A 17,842-nucleotide genomic window follows, 5' to 3' on the forward strand; every position below is an offset into this window, starting at 1 on the left:
CACTGCTAGCCTTTACTGTCTGATCTGCAATACAAAAAATGGAGTCTGCTTAATTATTAAGCAGTAGTGAATTTAGAGTGAACGAATAGGAAGGGTGGCAAGTACTACTAAATAACACGAAGTAGCATTGGATAGCTGGGTGGCTTGGTGGGCTGTGAGCAGTAAGTGCTCTTTTGGTATCAACCTTAACTGTGTACCTTTCTGTTCATGTGTTTGGCCCTAAATTGCAATAGTTACTCCTCAATGTGGCCATGTTGTGCTAAAGCATAGATTAGTTGGTGGATGTACTTTCCCACAAATCTGTATGAATTTTAAACCTCATGGGTAAAAATGGATAAGTTGTTTTAAAGCCTATTTTCTCTCCCTGGGTTCTCAAAAGTAACACCTAAGCAGCTCAATTTGAAATCAGAAAAGTAATATTAATACTTATCCTTATTGTAGTCTCTTTTTACTTAAATAAAATTTGGGCAGCATGTCTGTGGCTGACTATATGGAATTTCAGGCTGTTGAATGTAACTGACATGGCAAGCAGAAGTTGATAAAATGATGAGCTGGTTGGTAGCAATTGTAGCTTCTGCAGATGCTGAGGAAGAGGTGACATTTTGGTTTGCAAAGCAGGCTTGCTTGTGAACTTAAAAGACTGACTGGGGCTTGACAAAACAGGAAGGGAGATTTTTCAAGATTTTTTTGTGTGAGAGTTCTGTGGATGTTAAAATCATGGAGGGCATGATGATCAGAAACAAGCAGTCTGTCTATTAGCTGTGGATAACACTTCCTCTATTTCTTACCTCTGTTTTAGACGCGGAACACTAAAATGTCCAGCAAATTGTTGTTCAGCTTGACTGATAATGCAGAGAAATTACTGTGTGAAAAATACAGTTTTCATTCAGAGATACTCAAAGCTGGTAGAGCTTTTAATGAATACTGCAGTTCTTACGTTTTCTTATGTTAGAAAATGATAAATTGAGGAACCTCAATGCATAAAGGATGTTAAGCAGTTACTGAAATGTAAGCATGTTCTCCCAACCACCTGTCTTTAAAGATCATCTCTAAGGTTGTCATTTAATGATAAAATCTTTGACTGTCAAGTATGTATGCCATGCTTTCTTTACTGGCACAAATAATTCCATTAATCTTATGGCTCAAGGTAAAAGGGGAAAAAAAAGAATCAAGTAGTTGCATAAATGTCGTCTCCAAGATGGCCTAATAAGATACAGTTTCCTAAAACCGAAAGTTTCTGTGTGACGCTTCATTCCGTTACTGGAACCATAAACTTTGCCTTTCTTTGACACAGTAATTTACTTTCTATCCTATAATTCTTAACTGTTTTTTTAATTAAATAAAAAACCAGATAACTATAGAATAATTTGATTCTTTATTCTTGAAGATGTCCTCTTTCTGAGGATTATGGAATCACTAAAAAACATGTCCTGGCAGTGACTGGAGGAAAATTGGAATGGAGCAAAAGGAAAATGTGTTTGGAAACTCAGAAAATACCAAGGGGAAAAAAGCGATAGAAAGGAGAGGGTAGTGTCATTCTTCTGTTGGTGAGCTGCTTCTTGAGCTAATTTGATCCTGAAGTATGTAGTGGAGCACAGTATTTGTCACATTGTCTGGAATAATAAATTCAGCAGTCTGAGAAGGGGCAATATATGAGTTGTTACTTTTCTGACATGATAGGGAAGGTGATGTTGCCTATCAAGGTGAAGACTGCTGTTTCAAATGAATGTGTTTTTGTCTGAACAGCTTGCATATTTATGGTTAAAGCAAAAGAAAAAGTAGACCATAAAGTACATGTTGTGAGACTGGTTTGGGAGAAAAGGTGTCTGTGGAAGAGCTGAAGTGTTTAGAGAGAAAAGCTCCTCTGTCCGTCGATAAGAAAGTAACTGGGGGAAAAAAACCTCCAAAAAGCTGAAACCAGGGCTAGCCTGCTGTAGAAACCCCGAGTGCCTCTCCATCCAGAAGTAGTTGCTGTATTAGGTCATCAAATAATGAAAATCATTTTACTGTTTGGAGATTATGGAAAATTCTGTCTTCAGTCAAAGGATTTGTCTATGCTGCTGTGCAGTATTTGGGCATCCATACCGATTTTGAAAAGTTGAGCTCTGGGATAGACACAGTCCAACTATGAAGCGTGGATTCCAATGTAGGCTGGTTTCTGAACCCAAGGAAGTAATTAATACAATGCTACTTTCCAAAAGAGGTGAGTTCTTTAGCAGATTGAGTCCATAGTTAAAGATTTGACTGGGACTGTGGTTGCCCACTTGCAAAAGTCTTAATAGAAAAGATCTCTATCATATTATGAATTCAAAGTGGAAGTTATATAAAACCTGGTCCAGAAAACTGACGTAAGGTAGTGGGGAAGGAGGGTGTGGGGAGAGTTCAGATCACTGGGAATACGTTAAACAATGGGAAGATTTGGCAGCCCTACCTTGAAAACTTCCTGGGATTACAGAGTAGTGAAGACTTATTTTCAGATAGTTGGCTTCTGAAATGTGTTCAGAATAAGGGAGGAAAAGGAAGTTATTTTAAGACGTGTTTTTTCTGCTGGGAACATACTTCTGGGTACATTACAGACTTGCCATCTGAGTGACTGCTTTGATGAGCAGTGTGTCATGTTACGGATGTACAGTTGAATGCCAAAATGCCTAGAAAAGTTTTGGTTGGTTTGTTGTTTTTTTTTTTTTTTTTTTTTTTTTTTTTTTAAGTGTGCATTTCCACTGGACAATATGGACCTAATTTGACTGAAAGTGGGAAAATGATAATTCTTAAATCCAGTGAGGTGAGGAAAATACTTGGGAAATGTTTATACTGGGCACTTCTGATATTTTTGGGTGTGTTTTTTAAATTTTTTAGATTTTCCTTTTATTGTCTCAAACTGGAATAGTGTTGGAAATGTCAAATTTTCTCTTGAAAAGCCTGTATAGTTGCTGTTCTCTGTTGACGTGCTCTGATGGTAGACAATTTTCATCTCCTACTATACTACCAGCATTTTATCACTTTTTAAACCATAGTCGTCGTTTTTTCTTAAATTCTTCTTGAATGGAGAACTAATACTAAATTGTTGTAACATCATAAAATACTTTAATGTTATAATTATTGCTATAATAAATGCTCATGTCAGTGAATGCAAAATCCAGTTGAAATAACTTAGTGGTTCAGTGTTTGACTCTCCTCCAAGAATTCAGAATGCAACATAGTTATGCTTCCTAATATGTCATACTTGTTCTGCTTGACCTTTTTTTTTTTTTTTTTTTGTTTTTTTAATGGCTGTTGAGGTGAATGGATAAAGGGAATAGGAATGAAACATGATGAGTGTTTTAATTTAGATAGTTACAGAAATTATAAGACTTAGGGTACTGAGGTTAGCTTCTGAGAGAGTGCTGATTTTGAAATATAGGAAGTAAAATAGACAAACTCCTGAGTAACTTAAAAAAATTCTGGAGATGTCAGACTGTTGTGTTTTGATCTGTTTTTTTCTTTTTAAATTGACAGAACAGCAATAAAATTCTAGTTCACTGAGTGCAGTTGAATATTTAATCTTGTAATTGATACCGGTTGGTAAAGTATCTGCATTTGGTTGGAATGGCAGAGGAGAGTATCCTAGTGAATGTCCCGGGAGCTTGAGGGAAGCTGGACCAGAGGAGCAGGAAGCCTGTAGTCGCCAAACTAATCTGAGTTTAAAGTGAGAAATCATTGACTAAGGCTTTTCTTTTGTGGAATGGCCTGCTTTCTTACCTGTAATTTTAAAGTCCACTTTGAACAGTGCTTAAGCTGTTAAAAACACTTGAAATGTGTTAAAGCAGTAGTTTTCTAGCTTACCATTGATGAAATCTTTTAGTAAATATTAATGTAAAAAACCCCACGAAAACTATGCTTTTGTCCAGTTTTGGAATAATAGAAACATTTAGCTGTCTTTTGGAAGCGTCTGTCACTAAGTTATTTCATCATTTCTGCACAGCACTAACTGTTTTTATGTCTAGTACAACATGACTTGACTCTGCTACCTCCTGACTGTTCTCTAAAGAGTATGTTAGTTTTCATCAGTGTGAATCTGTAAATTAATTACAGAGATATGATATCATGGGTAAATGTGTGTTCTGTGAGCAAGGCCAGTAGAGAAATACAGGAGAAGGTGGCAAATTAATCTGTTCTAGAGAGGTTAGTGCTGTTGATTCCCTGGTGTGCAGAACAAATGGCTTTTGGAACCCGGGTTAAAAGATATCCCTGTCCTTTTGATACAGTTACATGGGGCTTGTAAAACGGGGCATGTGCCATTCTCTTACTTCTCTTCTGCTTTATATATATAATGCTTTTCCACCCTCAGTTAATGAAAGAATCTGGTCTCCATTTTTAATTCATTTTTGTCATGGTTTGAACTGAGTCTTCATCACTTGGTTTGTGATGCAAGAAAATGTTTTTGAAAGCTGCTTGTGTTTCCTCTGTCTCTTTCTGTTCCTCCTTCCCCTCCTTGTTTGTGTGAAGTGCTGCTTGAATTGACATTGAATTCCTTATTCCTTCTCAAGGCTTTTCCTACCCTTTTAACAGTTTTCAAAGTGCATTATCACCCTGCTTTTCTTGTGAGGCTGTAGTTGTCTGTGTCTTTTTCTGTGGCACCACTATGTGAAAGGTGAATGGGGGAGTTGTGCATCGAACCTTAACGCTTGAAAAACAAATACGTGGTTCTGTGTGATATGAGCAGTGTCATGGTCAGGATGCCTGTGAAAAGTTCCTGAACTTTCCAAAGTCGCAGGAAAGCTATTTTGTTGACACAGCTAGTTTTTGTTGGACAGTTGGGACTTAGGTTTCTGTAGGTAGTTCTCCTTTCTCTTGTGGCTTTTGAAGTTGGCAGACATGGAAAAAAACATGGAAATCTGGGACAAGAAAGAAGGCAGGATACTTGGAAGAAGGCAATGCAAAGGCTTGTAAGAACTGGTTACTTCTTTCTTTCTCAAGATTACTGCTTGAGTTGTACTGGAAACGTTGAATGCTTTTACAGGCAATTAAGACATCCTCACAAGTACTGAAAACTGAATACAAGGCCAATGATAATGTTCTGTTTTTCTGAGACTGTACATAATATAGGTTATGTTGGCTAGAAAGTCAAGTTAATGCTACTGCTGTAGTGTGTTAACAAGGATGGAAGGATGCTGTCTGATGAAGTATGTGGATTTGCAGAAGTCACTGTTCTTGGAGGTCACTATGCTGGTGGAGGTGTATTTGGTACTCAAACGGCTGCTTCCTTCCCTGGGGTAGCTTTATGGCAATGCAAAGCCCATCTTTGTGGATCTTAGTCATTCTGGGTGTGCTTTGCTGGCCTAGCATGCAAAGGTTTCTGAGTTGAAGGGCTTGTAGTGTTTATGTAACTCAGTAGATTCTGTTCTAATATATTCAGAGGAACTTTTTTTCCCAAATCGTTTGGTCTTGATAGGAGAAGGAAAGATGATTTTTCTTGCCCCCCCTTTGCCCCCCTGTTGTTCCTCCTTTCATTAATTGCAGAGCTGTACTGCAGTAGCCACAATGATGATTTCCGTGATAGTAACCCATAAAAGATGGCTTGATTGACAAAGGCTACAATAAGTTACTTGTACCTGAACAATAAAAGGACAATGAAGTTATGATGAGGATGGCACAGACTCAGAATTAACATCGCTGCATATAAAGCCTAGATCTGTTTCCTAAACCCAAAGAGGTTGCTGAAAACTTGCACTAGCTGTAGGGTCAAGGTGCCGTATCATTTTCTCAGGAGCATGGCATCACTTCTGTCTAGTGCTCTGCTTTTCCTCCTGTATATGTAACAAATATTCCTAAAATGGACAAGGAAAAGTGAGACTGAGTGAAAGTAAAATTTACTATGAAGTGTGCAAGTCTGACTTTTTTTATTGTATGTTTTCCAGTTTTGCTGTTTTCACCTGCAGTAAAGTGCATCATCTTTCCCTACTAAGGACTTTAAAGGGAAAAATGCTTTGTAAGTGGGAGAGCAGTATTGTAAAATCATTTACTTTCAGACAAAACAGGAGAGTTATTTACTGGTGTAATACAAGTCAATAAGGTAATCTTCTGAAATATTGGCAATTACCATTTGGGTCCTCCTTATTTTTAACTCTACTGTTGAAAACCTTGTGGTTGTTGATACTCAGCTTGCCATTTCTCTAGTCCTTTTCTTTGTAGTGACGAGCAAAATTGGGGTGTACAAAGCTATAGAAGTCTCAATATCACAGCTTCTGAAATATTGTACACAAATTTTTGTGACTTATGCTAATCATATCTAGAAGAACAGTAGCAAGTAGTACGCATTCCCAATGCCGGTGTCAGTGGTGTTAGCCAGATTGTTAGGGCTATATTTTTAGTAGAAACTGAGGGGGAGTAATTGCATTCGTGTGATCTTCACTTCTAGTCTATTGGAAGTCATAGCAAACTGTCCTTCATGTGAGCCAGGAGGTTGCTGTCTGTCCCCTCTTGACAAAGAGTTGAAGTGTTGAAATAGTTTTCTAGTTTAATAGCATAGATAATTTCCACAGGAGATCGGATTTAAAATCTGTGCTGCTGTGAAAGATAGGTTTATTGGGTGAAGGGAATTATGTTTCCTGCTCTTAAGACTGGCACACTAAGTGTGGAACATCTTTGTTTTCATGTAGTGCACTTGGACAATGCAATTAGTTTATTTTTGTTTCTATGATCTGGCAGTCCTAGCAGTTGGTTTATTGTGGAATAGCTTGTGTTCGTCTAAAGTTTTTTTTTAATCTTTGTGGCTACTAGATTTTCACTGACTATTTCCTGATCCTAAATATATGATCACCAGTAAAAATGTTACTTCCTTGCTAGAATTTGTTAGCAAAATTACTAAATAGAATTTAGACTTCACTTCTCTCTTATCCTAATTGTTTTCTTATACATTGGTGTCCATACTTCCTACCTACCTGGGAACAGACTGTTCAATTCCCTTGGCAAGTTTTCAGAATTATACTCAACATCTGTATGTGAAACATTATCACAAAAATGAAAATACCATGGCATCTTTAATTGTGCTCACCCCTCTGCAGAAAACAGTGTCCTCTTTTCAAAGACTAGTTTGGGGAATTACCGTGTCTTTCAGGGTTACAAATGGAGGAAAAAAAAAGGGAAGGGATCAAGACTCCCCAAAAGAAGCAGTCTTGTACTACTACAGCAGAACCTCTTCAATTTAAAACTCCTTTCCATAATTTTTTGTCTTGTATGTGAAACTTACCATTAATCGGAAAGAAACATGAGTAAAAGAATAGTTCAGACATGGCCTTGAAAAACCAAACCTAATGATCAAGAGTACCTTATAAAGTTGTGTTATTACAAAAATGTCTTCAACCTCATTGGTTTATTGTCTTGTTTTAAGATCAGTCTGTACTGCTCTTTAAATAAATGTGTGAAAGCTCTTAACAGAGATACTATACGCTTGCAATTTCTTTGAACAGGTACTTTGTGCTGGACTTTGAGACAGGGATTCTGCAGTATTTCGTGAATGAGCAAAGTAAAAACCAGAAGCCACGAGGAACCTTGTCTTTAGCTGGAGCTGTGATATTGCCTAGTGATGAAGTGCCACACATGTTGGTAGTCTACTCTGCTAATGGAGAAATGTATAAGCTGAGAGGTACAGTGCTTCCTAAAGAGCCAGCTGAGTCATTCTTCTCTCCCATTTCCACTTCTGCATCTCTTCTCCCATATCTCATTTCTCTTTTACTTCCCTATACTATCAGAAAGTAGTGGTTATACAGCTATATTGTTACATACTATATTATAAAACACTGTGGAAGAGTACTCTGGAGTTAAGTAAGTGTGAATTTAAAATATATAGACTTTCAGGGCTTCAAGATACCTCAAGATGCCTTCTGTAAACTGTTATTGTGGCATTTTGGTTGTATAGTATATCTTGTTTGCTTCCAAAGGCAGAAAAAACTGCTTTCATTGCTGTCCATGGCATAGCATTTAATTTCTAATATTGTTCTCCCCTGCCACCATCCTGCAGTAATGAATCTGCTGATGGGTCAGAGAAGGGAAAAATGCCAGTGGGAGGCTGTTCTTGTGGAAGATACTATGTTCTTGTCAGTCTTGGATTAATTGAATTCACCTTTCACATAAAATTTTACCTTCCCTTGCTCCCAAATGTAAGAAAGAATATAAGTTAGAAGGTGGTGAGGGTGCTGCAAAAAAAAGCAATGTTCTGATTCTAAGATATTTTCAATTGGTCAGTATAATTTCATATCAACCTAATTAATAAAACCCCCTGATATTAAGAAAAGGTGACATGTAACACAGTGTAACAAAAGTTTAAATTTATGTTAGTTTTATTCTGACCACAGTTTATCAGTTGTCTAGCAGGACAGAGCATGCAGGACTCCCCTGTGGTACAGTGTGTTGCTGTTTTATACATAGAACTGAAACACAAGAACAATCAGGGAGAGTTTCAGTAAAAATGTTTTGGAATTTGCACAGCTAGAAATCATTACTACTTGTTGTTTCATTATGCTTTTCCAGTTACTTGAGATCATTAAATACAGTATGCTGCTTTTAATTTCATGAGATCTATGAATTTGATTCAAATCAGTAAATACTTTTAATGCTGAGTCAGTAACCATTGAAATACTTAACAGCAGAGGAAGTAAGAGAAAATATTTACTAAAATTATCCACTCTGTATTGGTATTCTTAATTAGGATTACTGTACTGTAGTGGTTTGTTAAAACCAAAACCAAACCTCTCTCTTAAATAGACTTCTAACACTGCACAGGAGCCACCTAATATAGACTGCAGACAACCTTTTCAATAATTTTAAAGCTGTTTTTTAAAGATATATGGGGAAAATTGTGGGTTTTATTCTTGTGTCTTTAAGTTGCATGCCAATGACACAGGTTTAAAGAGAGGTTTAGTTGAACCGCGTTAAAACAGAAGTACTTGGGTATTTGGGGAACTGGTAGCTTGTCTAGTAGCTGATGGACAGCCTGAGTGTAGAGGTTTTACTAATTTAAATGCTATGCTGTGGTCCTTGTCCTCCACAAAGACAGATGAGTAAAACAAAAGTAGATTTAAAATTTAGCAAAAAAAAAATAATAAAAAAGTAATCTTGAGGTAATTCTGCCTTTAATAACTCTTGGCGGAGATAACTTATGAACATAAGCTTATATCTTCCAACTGGCCACAGCATCTTAAGCTGGGGTTTAGATGTGTTGTACTGAAAAACTTACAGATACTTAAATTAAGTGTCATAAATTAGAACTTATAGTGCATCCTAACCAATAAATAATCCCACCCCCCGCAAAAAAAAGAATGTCAATTTGTTTCTGATTCTCTCTATTTTCTTGTTTCTGTTCTAGCTGCTGATGCAAAGGAGAAACAATACTGGATAACTCAGCTTCGATTCTGTGCCATACATCACAGGGAAGGTAATTCTAAGGTAAATAATTAAGCGGGAGAAGTAACTGTTATGCTTTGAGCGGTGTGGGTGAAGAGCAGCATGATCTGGGTGATAGACTGGCTGCTGTAGTTAGTGGGTTGACGTTCAGAAGTTTATGAGTAAAAGCAGCAAGCTGTAACTTGTCACTAACTGGAGCAGGCTTAAGCCAATTGGGCAGTCTGAACAAATAACCCTTGTCCTATTTATGAGAAGTTAATTTTGGATGCTGTCAGTACATGGTTAAGTGAGTGGATGGATCAACAGTTTATTAATAAATATCTGTGTGATGTCCTGATTAGTATTTAAAAGTGTTAACTGATTCTAGTTTTATTTAATTTTATAAGATTTAATGGCTTTTATTAGAGAAGCTTCAGGTAGATAGACATTAGCAGTGGTCACTCTTTAGCTTCTTTACCAAATCTGAAAGAGGTCATAGTATGAAGATTTATATTGCTTATTTCTCTGTGAAAGTGATGTCAGAATTCTTGTCCTCAAGCAGATAATTATTTTGGACAGGTAAAAAAATGTTTGGACTTTTAAAAACAGCAGAACAATGGGTTGAGGGTGTCTCCTGCCTCTAAGTAGAAATGACATGAGTTTCTTTAAATGAGAATGCACTTTGGAAGTGGGAGATATTAAAAGCAAACAAACAAAAAACTCTATTAGGAAAAAATGAGTATTGTGTTTATTTAATGTATGCTTTTGGTGTTAATACTAACTCACTAAAAATAAAGCTCTTAAGTTCTTTAAGCACTTCTAATGATACCTTCACAAGAACGAAAAAAATTCCTTTCCTCATGACTAATTATTTGCTATATTAAAATAAAAAGTGCGTGTAACTGCAAGCAGAAAGGATTCCTCCCCTGCCCCAAGATGTTGAAAATATCAGTCTTATGTTAGCTGCAGTCGAAGTCATGATCCTGACTGTCTTTGAAAAGATGGAAGGTATTTCGAGGAGGCTGATATTCATTGAAGTGTGTGAAGTAAAATAAAACCAGTTTTTTGTTCTTTTTTTTTTTTTTTTTGAATGATGTGGACTTGTCAGGAAGAGAAAATCACACTCCTTTTGAAGGAGAATAAGTAACTTCAGTATTTTGGTACTTCTTCAGTTCTTCTGCATGGCGGTTAATTATGGTTTTTATATAGCTGTGGCCCACTACTATTCAGAAAGGTGCAACTCCACTTGTTCAGGATATGCTTACAGTTGCTGTTGATTTATAGCTCAGGGATTTCCTGCACTAGATAGAGATGGTAACTTTTTATACTCAGTTGCCATCAATGAATTATTCCTCAACAAGTTTTCTAGTCATTTCTTGAACACATGTAAATGTTTAGTACCTGCATAACGTGACAAGGTAGAACTGTTGTTCAGTATGTATAATGTCAGAGACTTGTGCAATGGCATACTGGTTCTTATACTTCTACACTCTACATTTGCTAATATTTCTTAGTAGTGGGTTTGTTTTTTCTCCTTTTGCCTGCTTCTGGTAAATAATTCTGTAGAGATTAATTCTGGAGTGGCAGTAATTGAGTTGAAGCTGATCTTTGTGTAAGTGAAATTTGGATCATTTTTCCTGCTTAGGTAAAAAACTGTTGCATTTAATAATAATTTATGTTCAGAATTTTTCATACTGCCTCTCCATGTTGAGCTCCTGCAGTAGTAGTAGTATCTACATATTTTGATAGGCTCTGAATTAATTAGTATGTCAAGAGAAAAATTGTAGCATTATAACAGTGAAAATGTCTGGCAATTAGTAGTGCTCTAAAAAAAAGCAAATAGAATTTTAGGAATTATTGGGAAAGAAGCAGAGAACAAAGGGGAAAATACCGTGACTGCTCTGTTGTATGCTTGTTTCAAATACTTTTATTAGTCCCCTTCCATTTCTGAAACAGAAACACTGGAGTGGGGGAAAGTACTTTTCATCACTTCTGTTATTCTTCTCTACAGGATGAACAGTGTGACAAAACTTGCCTACAGTGGAGTCTTTTTTTTATTCCTTTTTTTTTTCCTTCTTTTTTTTTCTGATGATGGGATGAGAAGGGGCAAATCAGGGAAGTAGCGTGTTAATGAGTGCTCTGGAGTGGCTGAATAGGAATTATTTGCTAGCTGTTAATATCAATATTAACACCTCAAAGAAAATGAGCAGAGAACAGATTCAAAATAAAAGGTGAGAATGAAAACTAGAGATTATTATGGGATGCTTTAGATGCCAAAAGTGTGTATAGATTTGAAAAGTATTTGAAAGGGAAAATGTCACTAGAAAGCCTTGACTAAGTGAGTGGGAGGCTATTAAATACAAAGACAGCATCTGTCACAGAAAATCTAACACGCAGCTCTTAAAAACAGGAAGGACTTAGAATGGGGAGCATCTCTCCAGACTTGTTCTTGTACCCTTGCATAGTGACCTACCACTTCTGTGCTTTCTTCTGGTTCCTAGACTTATCATGCAAGAAAATAAAAGGTTTTCCTTGACTGAGAGGGGGTGGATGGGCATACATAACTGAGGAACCAATCAACCTTTTGTTTCATGCAGCAGGAGTAGCATTACTGCGTTTTTCTTAGAAGACTGATGAGTTAAAGAAACTTGGCTTAGGAAGCTGGAGTATAGATGCATTTTGGTTGGTACAGCCAGTCGTACATTTTAGTTAGCTTGCATCCACTTAGAAAAATATTTTCATTTTCTTCAGCATTTCTATTTTATACTAAGTTCTATGTTACAAGTCTACATGTAAAATCAGACTAGGTCACTTTTCACTTGATATGTTTGTTAGTGAAGCACTCTTAATTCTCCACTTCTGTAAGCCACAGAGCAAATAGAGAATTTATATCTTCTGTATATTTAAGCTTAACAGTCCAGAAAGTAAAATGCTGGGAATTAATGTTCTTTAGATGAGACCACAGATGAGTCTGCTTCTTACTCCAGAAATGTACTGTACTTGAAGCAATGTCATCCTTACCTGTTCCTAGGGACCTTTCTTTTGACAACCTGTGTCTCTTGTTTTTCAATACACTTTTTTTTCCTTTTTCCCCTTCTGTCTTCTCAGGATTAGAGTATTATCTGAGAGGCAGATTTCCCCTGACTTTAGTGTTGCTTATAGCGCTAACTTGGATTTCATGTACAAGTTTTAAAGCTTCTCTCTGCTTTTCTCTATAAAAGTAGGTGATCAAAAGCTTTAATGCTACAATAATTAGACTTTGGAGATCAGATATTGGTTACAAGGGAGTGGTGTTTCACAGAGATTCCAGAAACTAGAAAAAAATCCATTTCTATAACCTCTTTTTTTCTTCAAAGTTTCTTACTTCAAAACCACTGCCTGGTAGGAGGTAGGAGAAGCAAGAACTGCTGCATTTCTTTTATGATTATTTTTTTTCCTTCTCTTGTAGATGAAGGTGCTTTAATAATTATTCACATGAGAGTGGAAATATTTAATTTAAAATATTTAAAATTTACATGAAATAGCATGCTGTTATCTTAGCAATTTTACTGTTTCTTTTGTGTTGGGGTTAGGGACTGGAATTACATAGAAAGATCTGTAATGACACAGGGAAGGGTACATGTTTGATTTGCTTTTGCATAATTGAGGACTTGAGAGAAATCTGTATTTTTGGCATTTTGTTAAAATAGCCATACTGTTTGTTGGTAGGACTGTCATGGTGTGATTGGTTACTCTACTGGCAGCAGGACTGGATCTCTCTCCTTCCCTTCTCCCCATACTTCAAGGGCTGTAGTAAGTGATAACTTCAAATGTCTGTGTCTCATACTGCTGTCAGGAACAGGCAGATAGATACTTGTGTGTTTTAAGCTTTTGGAGCTTGAAAAGAATCCAAGCTCTGTCTCTGCTGAGAACAGGCATGTTTCTGCATCTGGAAATTTGGAGCCTGAGTACTTGCTTCCAGCTTCTTCTACAGCTTAAACTCACCTTTTTTCATGGGAAGAACAGGAGGCAGAAATTTCTAGCTATTTTTTAGGAGTCATACACTTGACAAGGAGGTGGAATGGGAAGTGTGAAATATGCAGTGAGAGGTATGTTTTATCTTACGCAAGTTGGATACAGGTTAGCAGGGGAAAAATAATGGGATGACCAGGCGAGCAGTGGGAATGTTCCTAAGAATATCAGTGAAGCAACTCTTAGCTACAGGTCTTTCATACTGGGGAGCAAACGTGTTTTTCTCCTTGCACTGGATCCAGATCAGCACTGGCTTCCTTTCTTTTTCAGAGCTACTGCCTGCATCAAAATGTTACTGTATGACTTGCTGTTCTCGCTGTCTTTAAAGCTTCAGCTGGGGACTGGAGTGGTGGAGGAAACTGAGCAAAGCAGTGATTAAAGAAAAAAAAAAAAAAAAAAAAAAAGAAAAAAAGTTGTATATTAGTGACTAAACTTAGTTGCATCCTAATCAATGGTCCAAAGGTGAGCTGTACAGCTAACAAGTGGGTGTAACAGAAGCTGTCTGTCACTTTGTTTTAATTAAATTTTACATCATAATGATGAAGTACTAAAAGGATAATGTTCTCTGGCAAATAATTCCCATGCTGTAAGGTAGTCTTAATGTTCTTGGTATTCCCATGAAGTCTTGTTTTACTTAATTACAGATTGCTCAACCTCCAGAAGGGCCAAATCACACTGTATTGGAAGAAATCTTTTATGTCTGGGTAGGGTTGCTGTTTTTTTAGACCATTCTAAGTGAATATTATCATACAAGTTTTAATTAAAGCATTAGTCAAGTTTGATCTCTGTGGTGTAAAATGCTTCCAATAAGAAGTAGACTTATGCATAATTTTTCTGGTAACTTCCAAGAATAATTTTATATCCATAAATTGTCACAAGCTTGTTAGATCTTCTGTTTCATATCCCTTTTTTCTTGACTGTTTAATGATGGTGGCTGTAAAAGCACTGCTAGAAACAAACACATGGGTTCTTATACTAGCTCTTAATTCCAATGTGTGGATCAGTTGCTGGATTGGCATATAACCCTTTTGTTTCTCAGTGCATGTCAGGAATGTGGCAGGGAACAGAAACCACTACCTTTTGAACTAGCTTCTGTCTTAAATTGTATTCAGATGGTAGCTTTCAGCTTAGATCTGTGCTAGAATAAGGAGGTAGACTCCCCTTGTTCCAGGTTCTGGTTTGGATCTGCACAGTGAGCTGTTCAAAACTGGATGGTGTGGATTCATGTTTCAGCTGAACTCATTTGTGGGTTCCCTGAGCTGGAAATGGCCTTCCTTCTGCTGCCACCCTTTGTGCAGGCTCTGTTGTGTTTCTGGTTCTGTTACCTTGGGCATCAGAAATGGGAAAAAATGGCATCTTGCTGAAAAGGACTTGGCGCTCTGTCCAGCTCACTGAGGTGTCAGGTGAGCACTGAGGTGTCAGGTGAGCACTGATGTAGGGGAATCTGGCCTCTGCTTCCAGCAGCCCCTGGTGGTGTTAAGGCTCAGCTCTTGTCTTACTCCTGGATGGAGGATGACTGAAATGGATCTGCCCAAAACCTAACCTTTCTCTGTTTTAGCCTGAGGCTTTGTATTTAGAACTGAGCCATCCTGATGACTGCATGCCTCTGTGAGGGACTGTCCTGCTCCCTTTCCCCTCAGGCAGTGCTCCTGATGCCTCTTACAACTATCATCCAGCCCTTTAGAAGGAGTCTGGGGAGCTAAACCAGCAGAAAATTCTGTACGTGTGTCTGTCTTTGTTTCTCTTCTGGTTTAACTCCCTGGAGTGGCTTTCCATGAGGTCAAATGGGCCTCAGAGCCAGCATGGAGAGATGGTGGAGAAAAAAGTCCAAACATGTCCCTTTCAGTGGCAGCTGCAGTGGCAGTTTAGCTGCAGTGTGGAGCGGCACCTGTAGTAGTGCCTGAAAGTTCAAGGTCAACACTTCTATCAAATCACTATAAGGCAGATAGCATAATTTTCCCCACAGCTGAAAGAATGGCTGTCACAGATCTTTGGTTTTATCAGATTTCTTCTTGCCTTATTAATGAATGGCTGTGGAGGTACCTTTAAATTTCTAAATGGGTTCTTCACTGGGTATTTTTAACATCTGCATGGTAACTGTTTCCATAAAGCAAATTAGTGAAAGTTTCAAGTCTATGTGAGTGTTGTTTTGGTTATTTTTATGCATGTCAAACCTCTTTTCCTTTTGAGCAAGTTCTCTTCCCTCCTCTGGTATGCTTGTCTGCTTCCCGCTCTCATCACTGGCCTATAAAAGTCTACTAAAAGGATGGTGCTTCTAATTAAAATATGCTTTGCTGAGAAGGAAGCGGTGCTTGGCTGTAGATGTGTGTGTTTGATATCTTTTTTTCCTCCCTTTGGAAGCTACATGAAGATAAGAGCTGCTCACAGCTTTCTGCTTTCAAAATCCTGTGGAAATAGAAAAAAATTCCATTTAGGACTGAACATAAGCTCACTCCATTCTTGATGAAGAAAAGATTTTTATGATGGAATGATTATCGTAGTCTCTTGCTTAAAAGCAGATGATGAAGTACTATAATAGTCTGTCAGAAAAGTTAGTACCGTAGATGGTGCTTTTCACAAACGTGCAAAGCGTATCACAAGCTGGTCCCTTTGCAGTGCTGAAGTTTGGATGTTATGTAGATTCAGTCATTTGCATTTTAATATTTGTGAATTATTAGAATGTAAATTAAACAGATCTCTGTCCATATTTTTCTTCTAGCAGTGTTTACTTAGGGTGCATTGGAAAAGAAGTAGATGGGAATTAAAATACTGAACAGTGATGTCTCAAAATTGTAATTACTTTCTGATAGTGTGTGACTTCTTATTGCTCTAAAGCTGCATGCAGGGGTTGGTTCTGTGCTATATATACGCAGAGGAGTAAAGGAATGTCATTTCAGTATTTATTATTCTGTAGAAAACATCTGTGGCACAGTGCCTGTGAAAAGGATCCTTATCAGCCATAAACAGATATGACAATTCACTTCAGAAATTAGTTTATTGATCTCTGGAAGACATCATTTACTTTCCAAAATAGACAAAACTGTTTGCTTCTGATAAATGGTGAAAAACATTTCAGCTTCTTTGTGAGCAGGTAGGGCAATCCCTAGGCAGAATGAGTCATGAAAACATTAGTATAGTTGGAACTTATTGTTCTACAGTTACATTATATTAATTGTTTGGATTTTTGATATCCAAATGGAAGCATTCATTATAATTTTTTGGTTTGGTTTTTTTTTTTTTTATTATCTAGGAGATGGATAGTCTACTAAAATAAAGAGCTTAACCCAAATCTGTGTTAGCTAAGTATACTTTAGCTAGCTTTAGATCATAAAGCCAAGATGAACGCAAGTTACAAATTAATCTTTTATTAGAGCTGCTTTATTATTCTTTTACTAGTTTCATTTTATTAGCAGGCAAACTGTTGGAGCAATGGTAAAGTGTAGCCTCAGGAAAGAATATTTGTAATCCTTTTGGGATGCTTCAGCCTGTGGATTTCTTGACTCATTATTAGCACCATGTATTACTAATTGTTGAAAAGCTTATGTCTTCCTTTCATCAGACTTTTCACTATCTTTTATTTATTTGCAAACCAGAAAGTAGTAGGACCAAGAAAATGAGATATGATAATAGTTAGAGGGGCAGATAAGTTGTACCAGTAGCGCTAGGGGGAAGAGCAGGGCATTAGGAATGAAGAAAGATCCATCAGTTACTGTCACTGCTTTAATTTCCTGGGAGAGTGACTTTAATGACTGTTGTAGTATGATGTGTAATTAGAGGTTTTTTAGCTGCAGAAAATATCACATAGGTTTCAACATTTTAACAACAATGGAAATTTTTCAATTTTGCGCAGTTATGTGTCAGTGCAAAAGAGATGCTTGTCATTCCCAGTGTTTAAGCTGAAGAAGTTCTGCGAAAGAGGAGTCAAGTATTTGGCTGGGACATAGGTGCTGACAATGTGTTGTAAAATTGAGAAGTGCCTAAGGGGCTGAGTGTGTAGTTCCTGGAGAGGCCTCTCCTGGCTGTGGCAGGAAGAAGCTGTCAGAAGGAATAAGCTGTCGTCCCCGTCTCCTTGGGCGGCCAGGCATACTGCTCTGGTGCTGTTTTCCGTGGCACTGTGGAGCGCAGCCCCACTTCAAAAGGTTTTGAGTGGTTGTAGAAACTGCCCCTGCAGACATTCACCTGCACTTTGTGTGTGACTGCTTTTGCAAGTTGTAGGTTGGGATTTTTTACATTTATCATGGGGCCTTGCCTAGGGGTGGCTTCATGGATAGCCAGAGGTCCTGGTGCTGAGCTCGTTTAGGGTTTTTATGTTACAAACATTCTCTAAAGAATTATCCCAAGTTAGATGCAAAAGGATTTGTGTCATGGACTGGTGTAGTTTTCTGGCACACTGGTTGGAAACATTGGGTCACTAGATGGATAAATTGTATAAAGGGACAGAAAATGAAGACATGAGGAAAAGACATGCTTA

General features: G+C 37.5%; 1 protein-coding gene across 1 annotated transcript in view; it reads left to right on the forward strand.

The window, feature by feature from the left end:
* The window catches only part of OSBPL10 (oxysterol binding protein like 10), a 145,956-nt gene that overhangs the window by 50,555 nt on the left and 77,559 nt on the right, over positions 1-17,842 (forward strand). The window contains exons 2-3 of the mRNA XM_080387327.1: positions 7,449-7,624; positions 9,344-9,423. Coding sequence (XP_080243453.1) covers positions 7,449-7,624; positions 9,344-9,423 — 256 coding nt within the window. The remainder of the gene's footprint in view (positions 1-7,448; positions 7,625-9,343; positions 9,424-17,842) is intronic.

This window comes from Falco punctatus, assembly GCF_963210335.1.
Source record: "Falco punctatus genome assembly, chromosome: 4".
In the NCBI taxonomy this organism is placed as follows: domain Eukaryota; kingdom Metazoa; phylum Chordata; class Aves; order Falconiformes; family Falconidae; genus Falco; species Falco punctatus.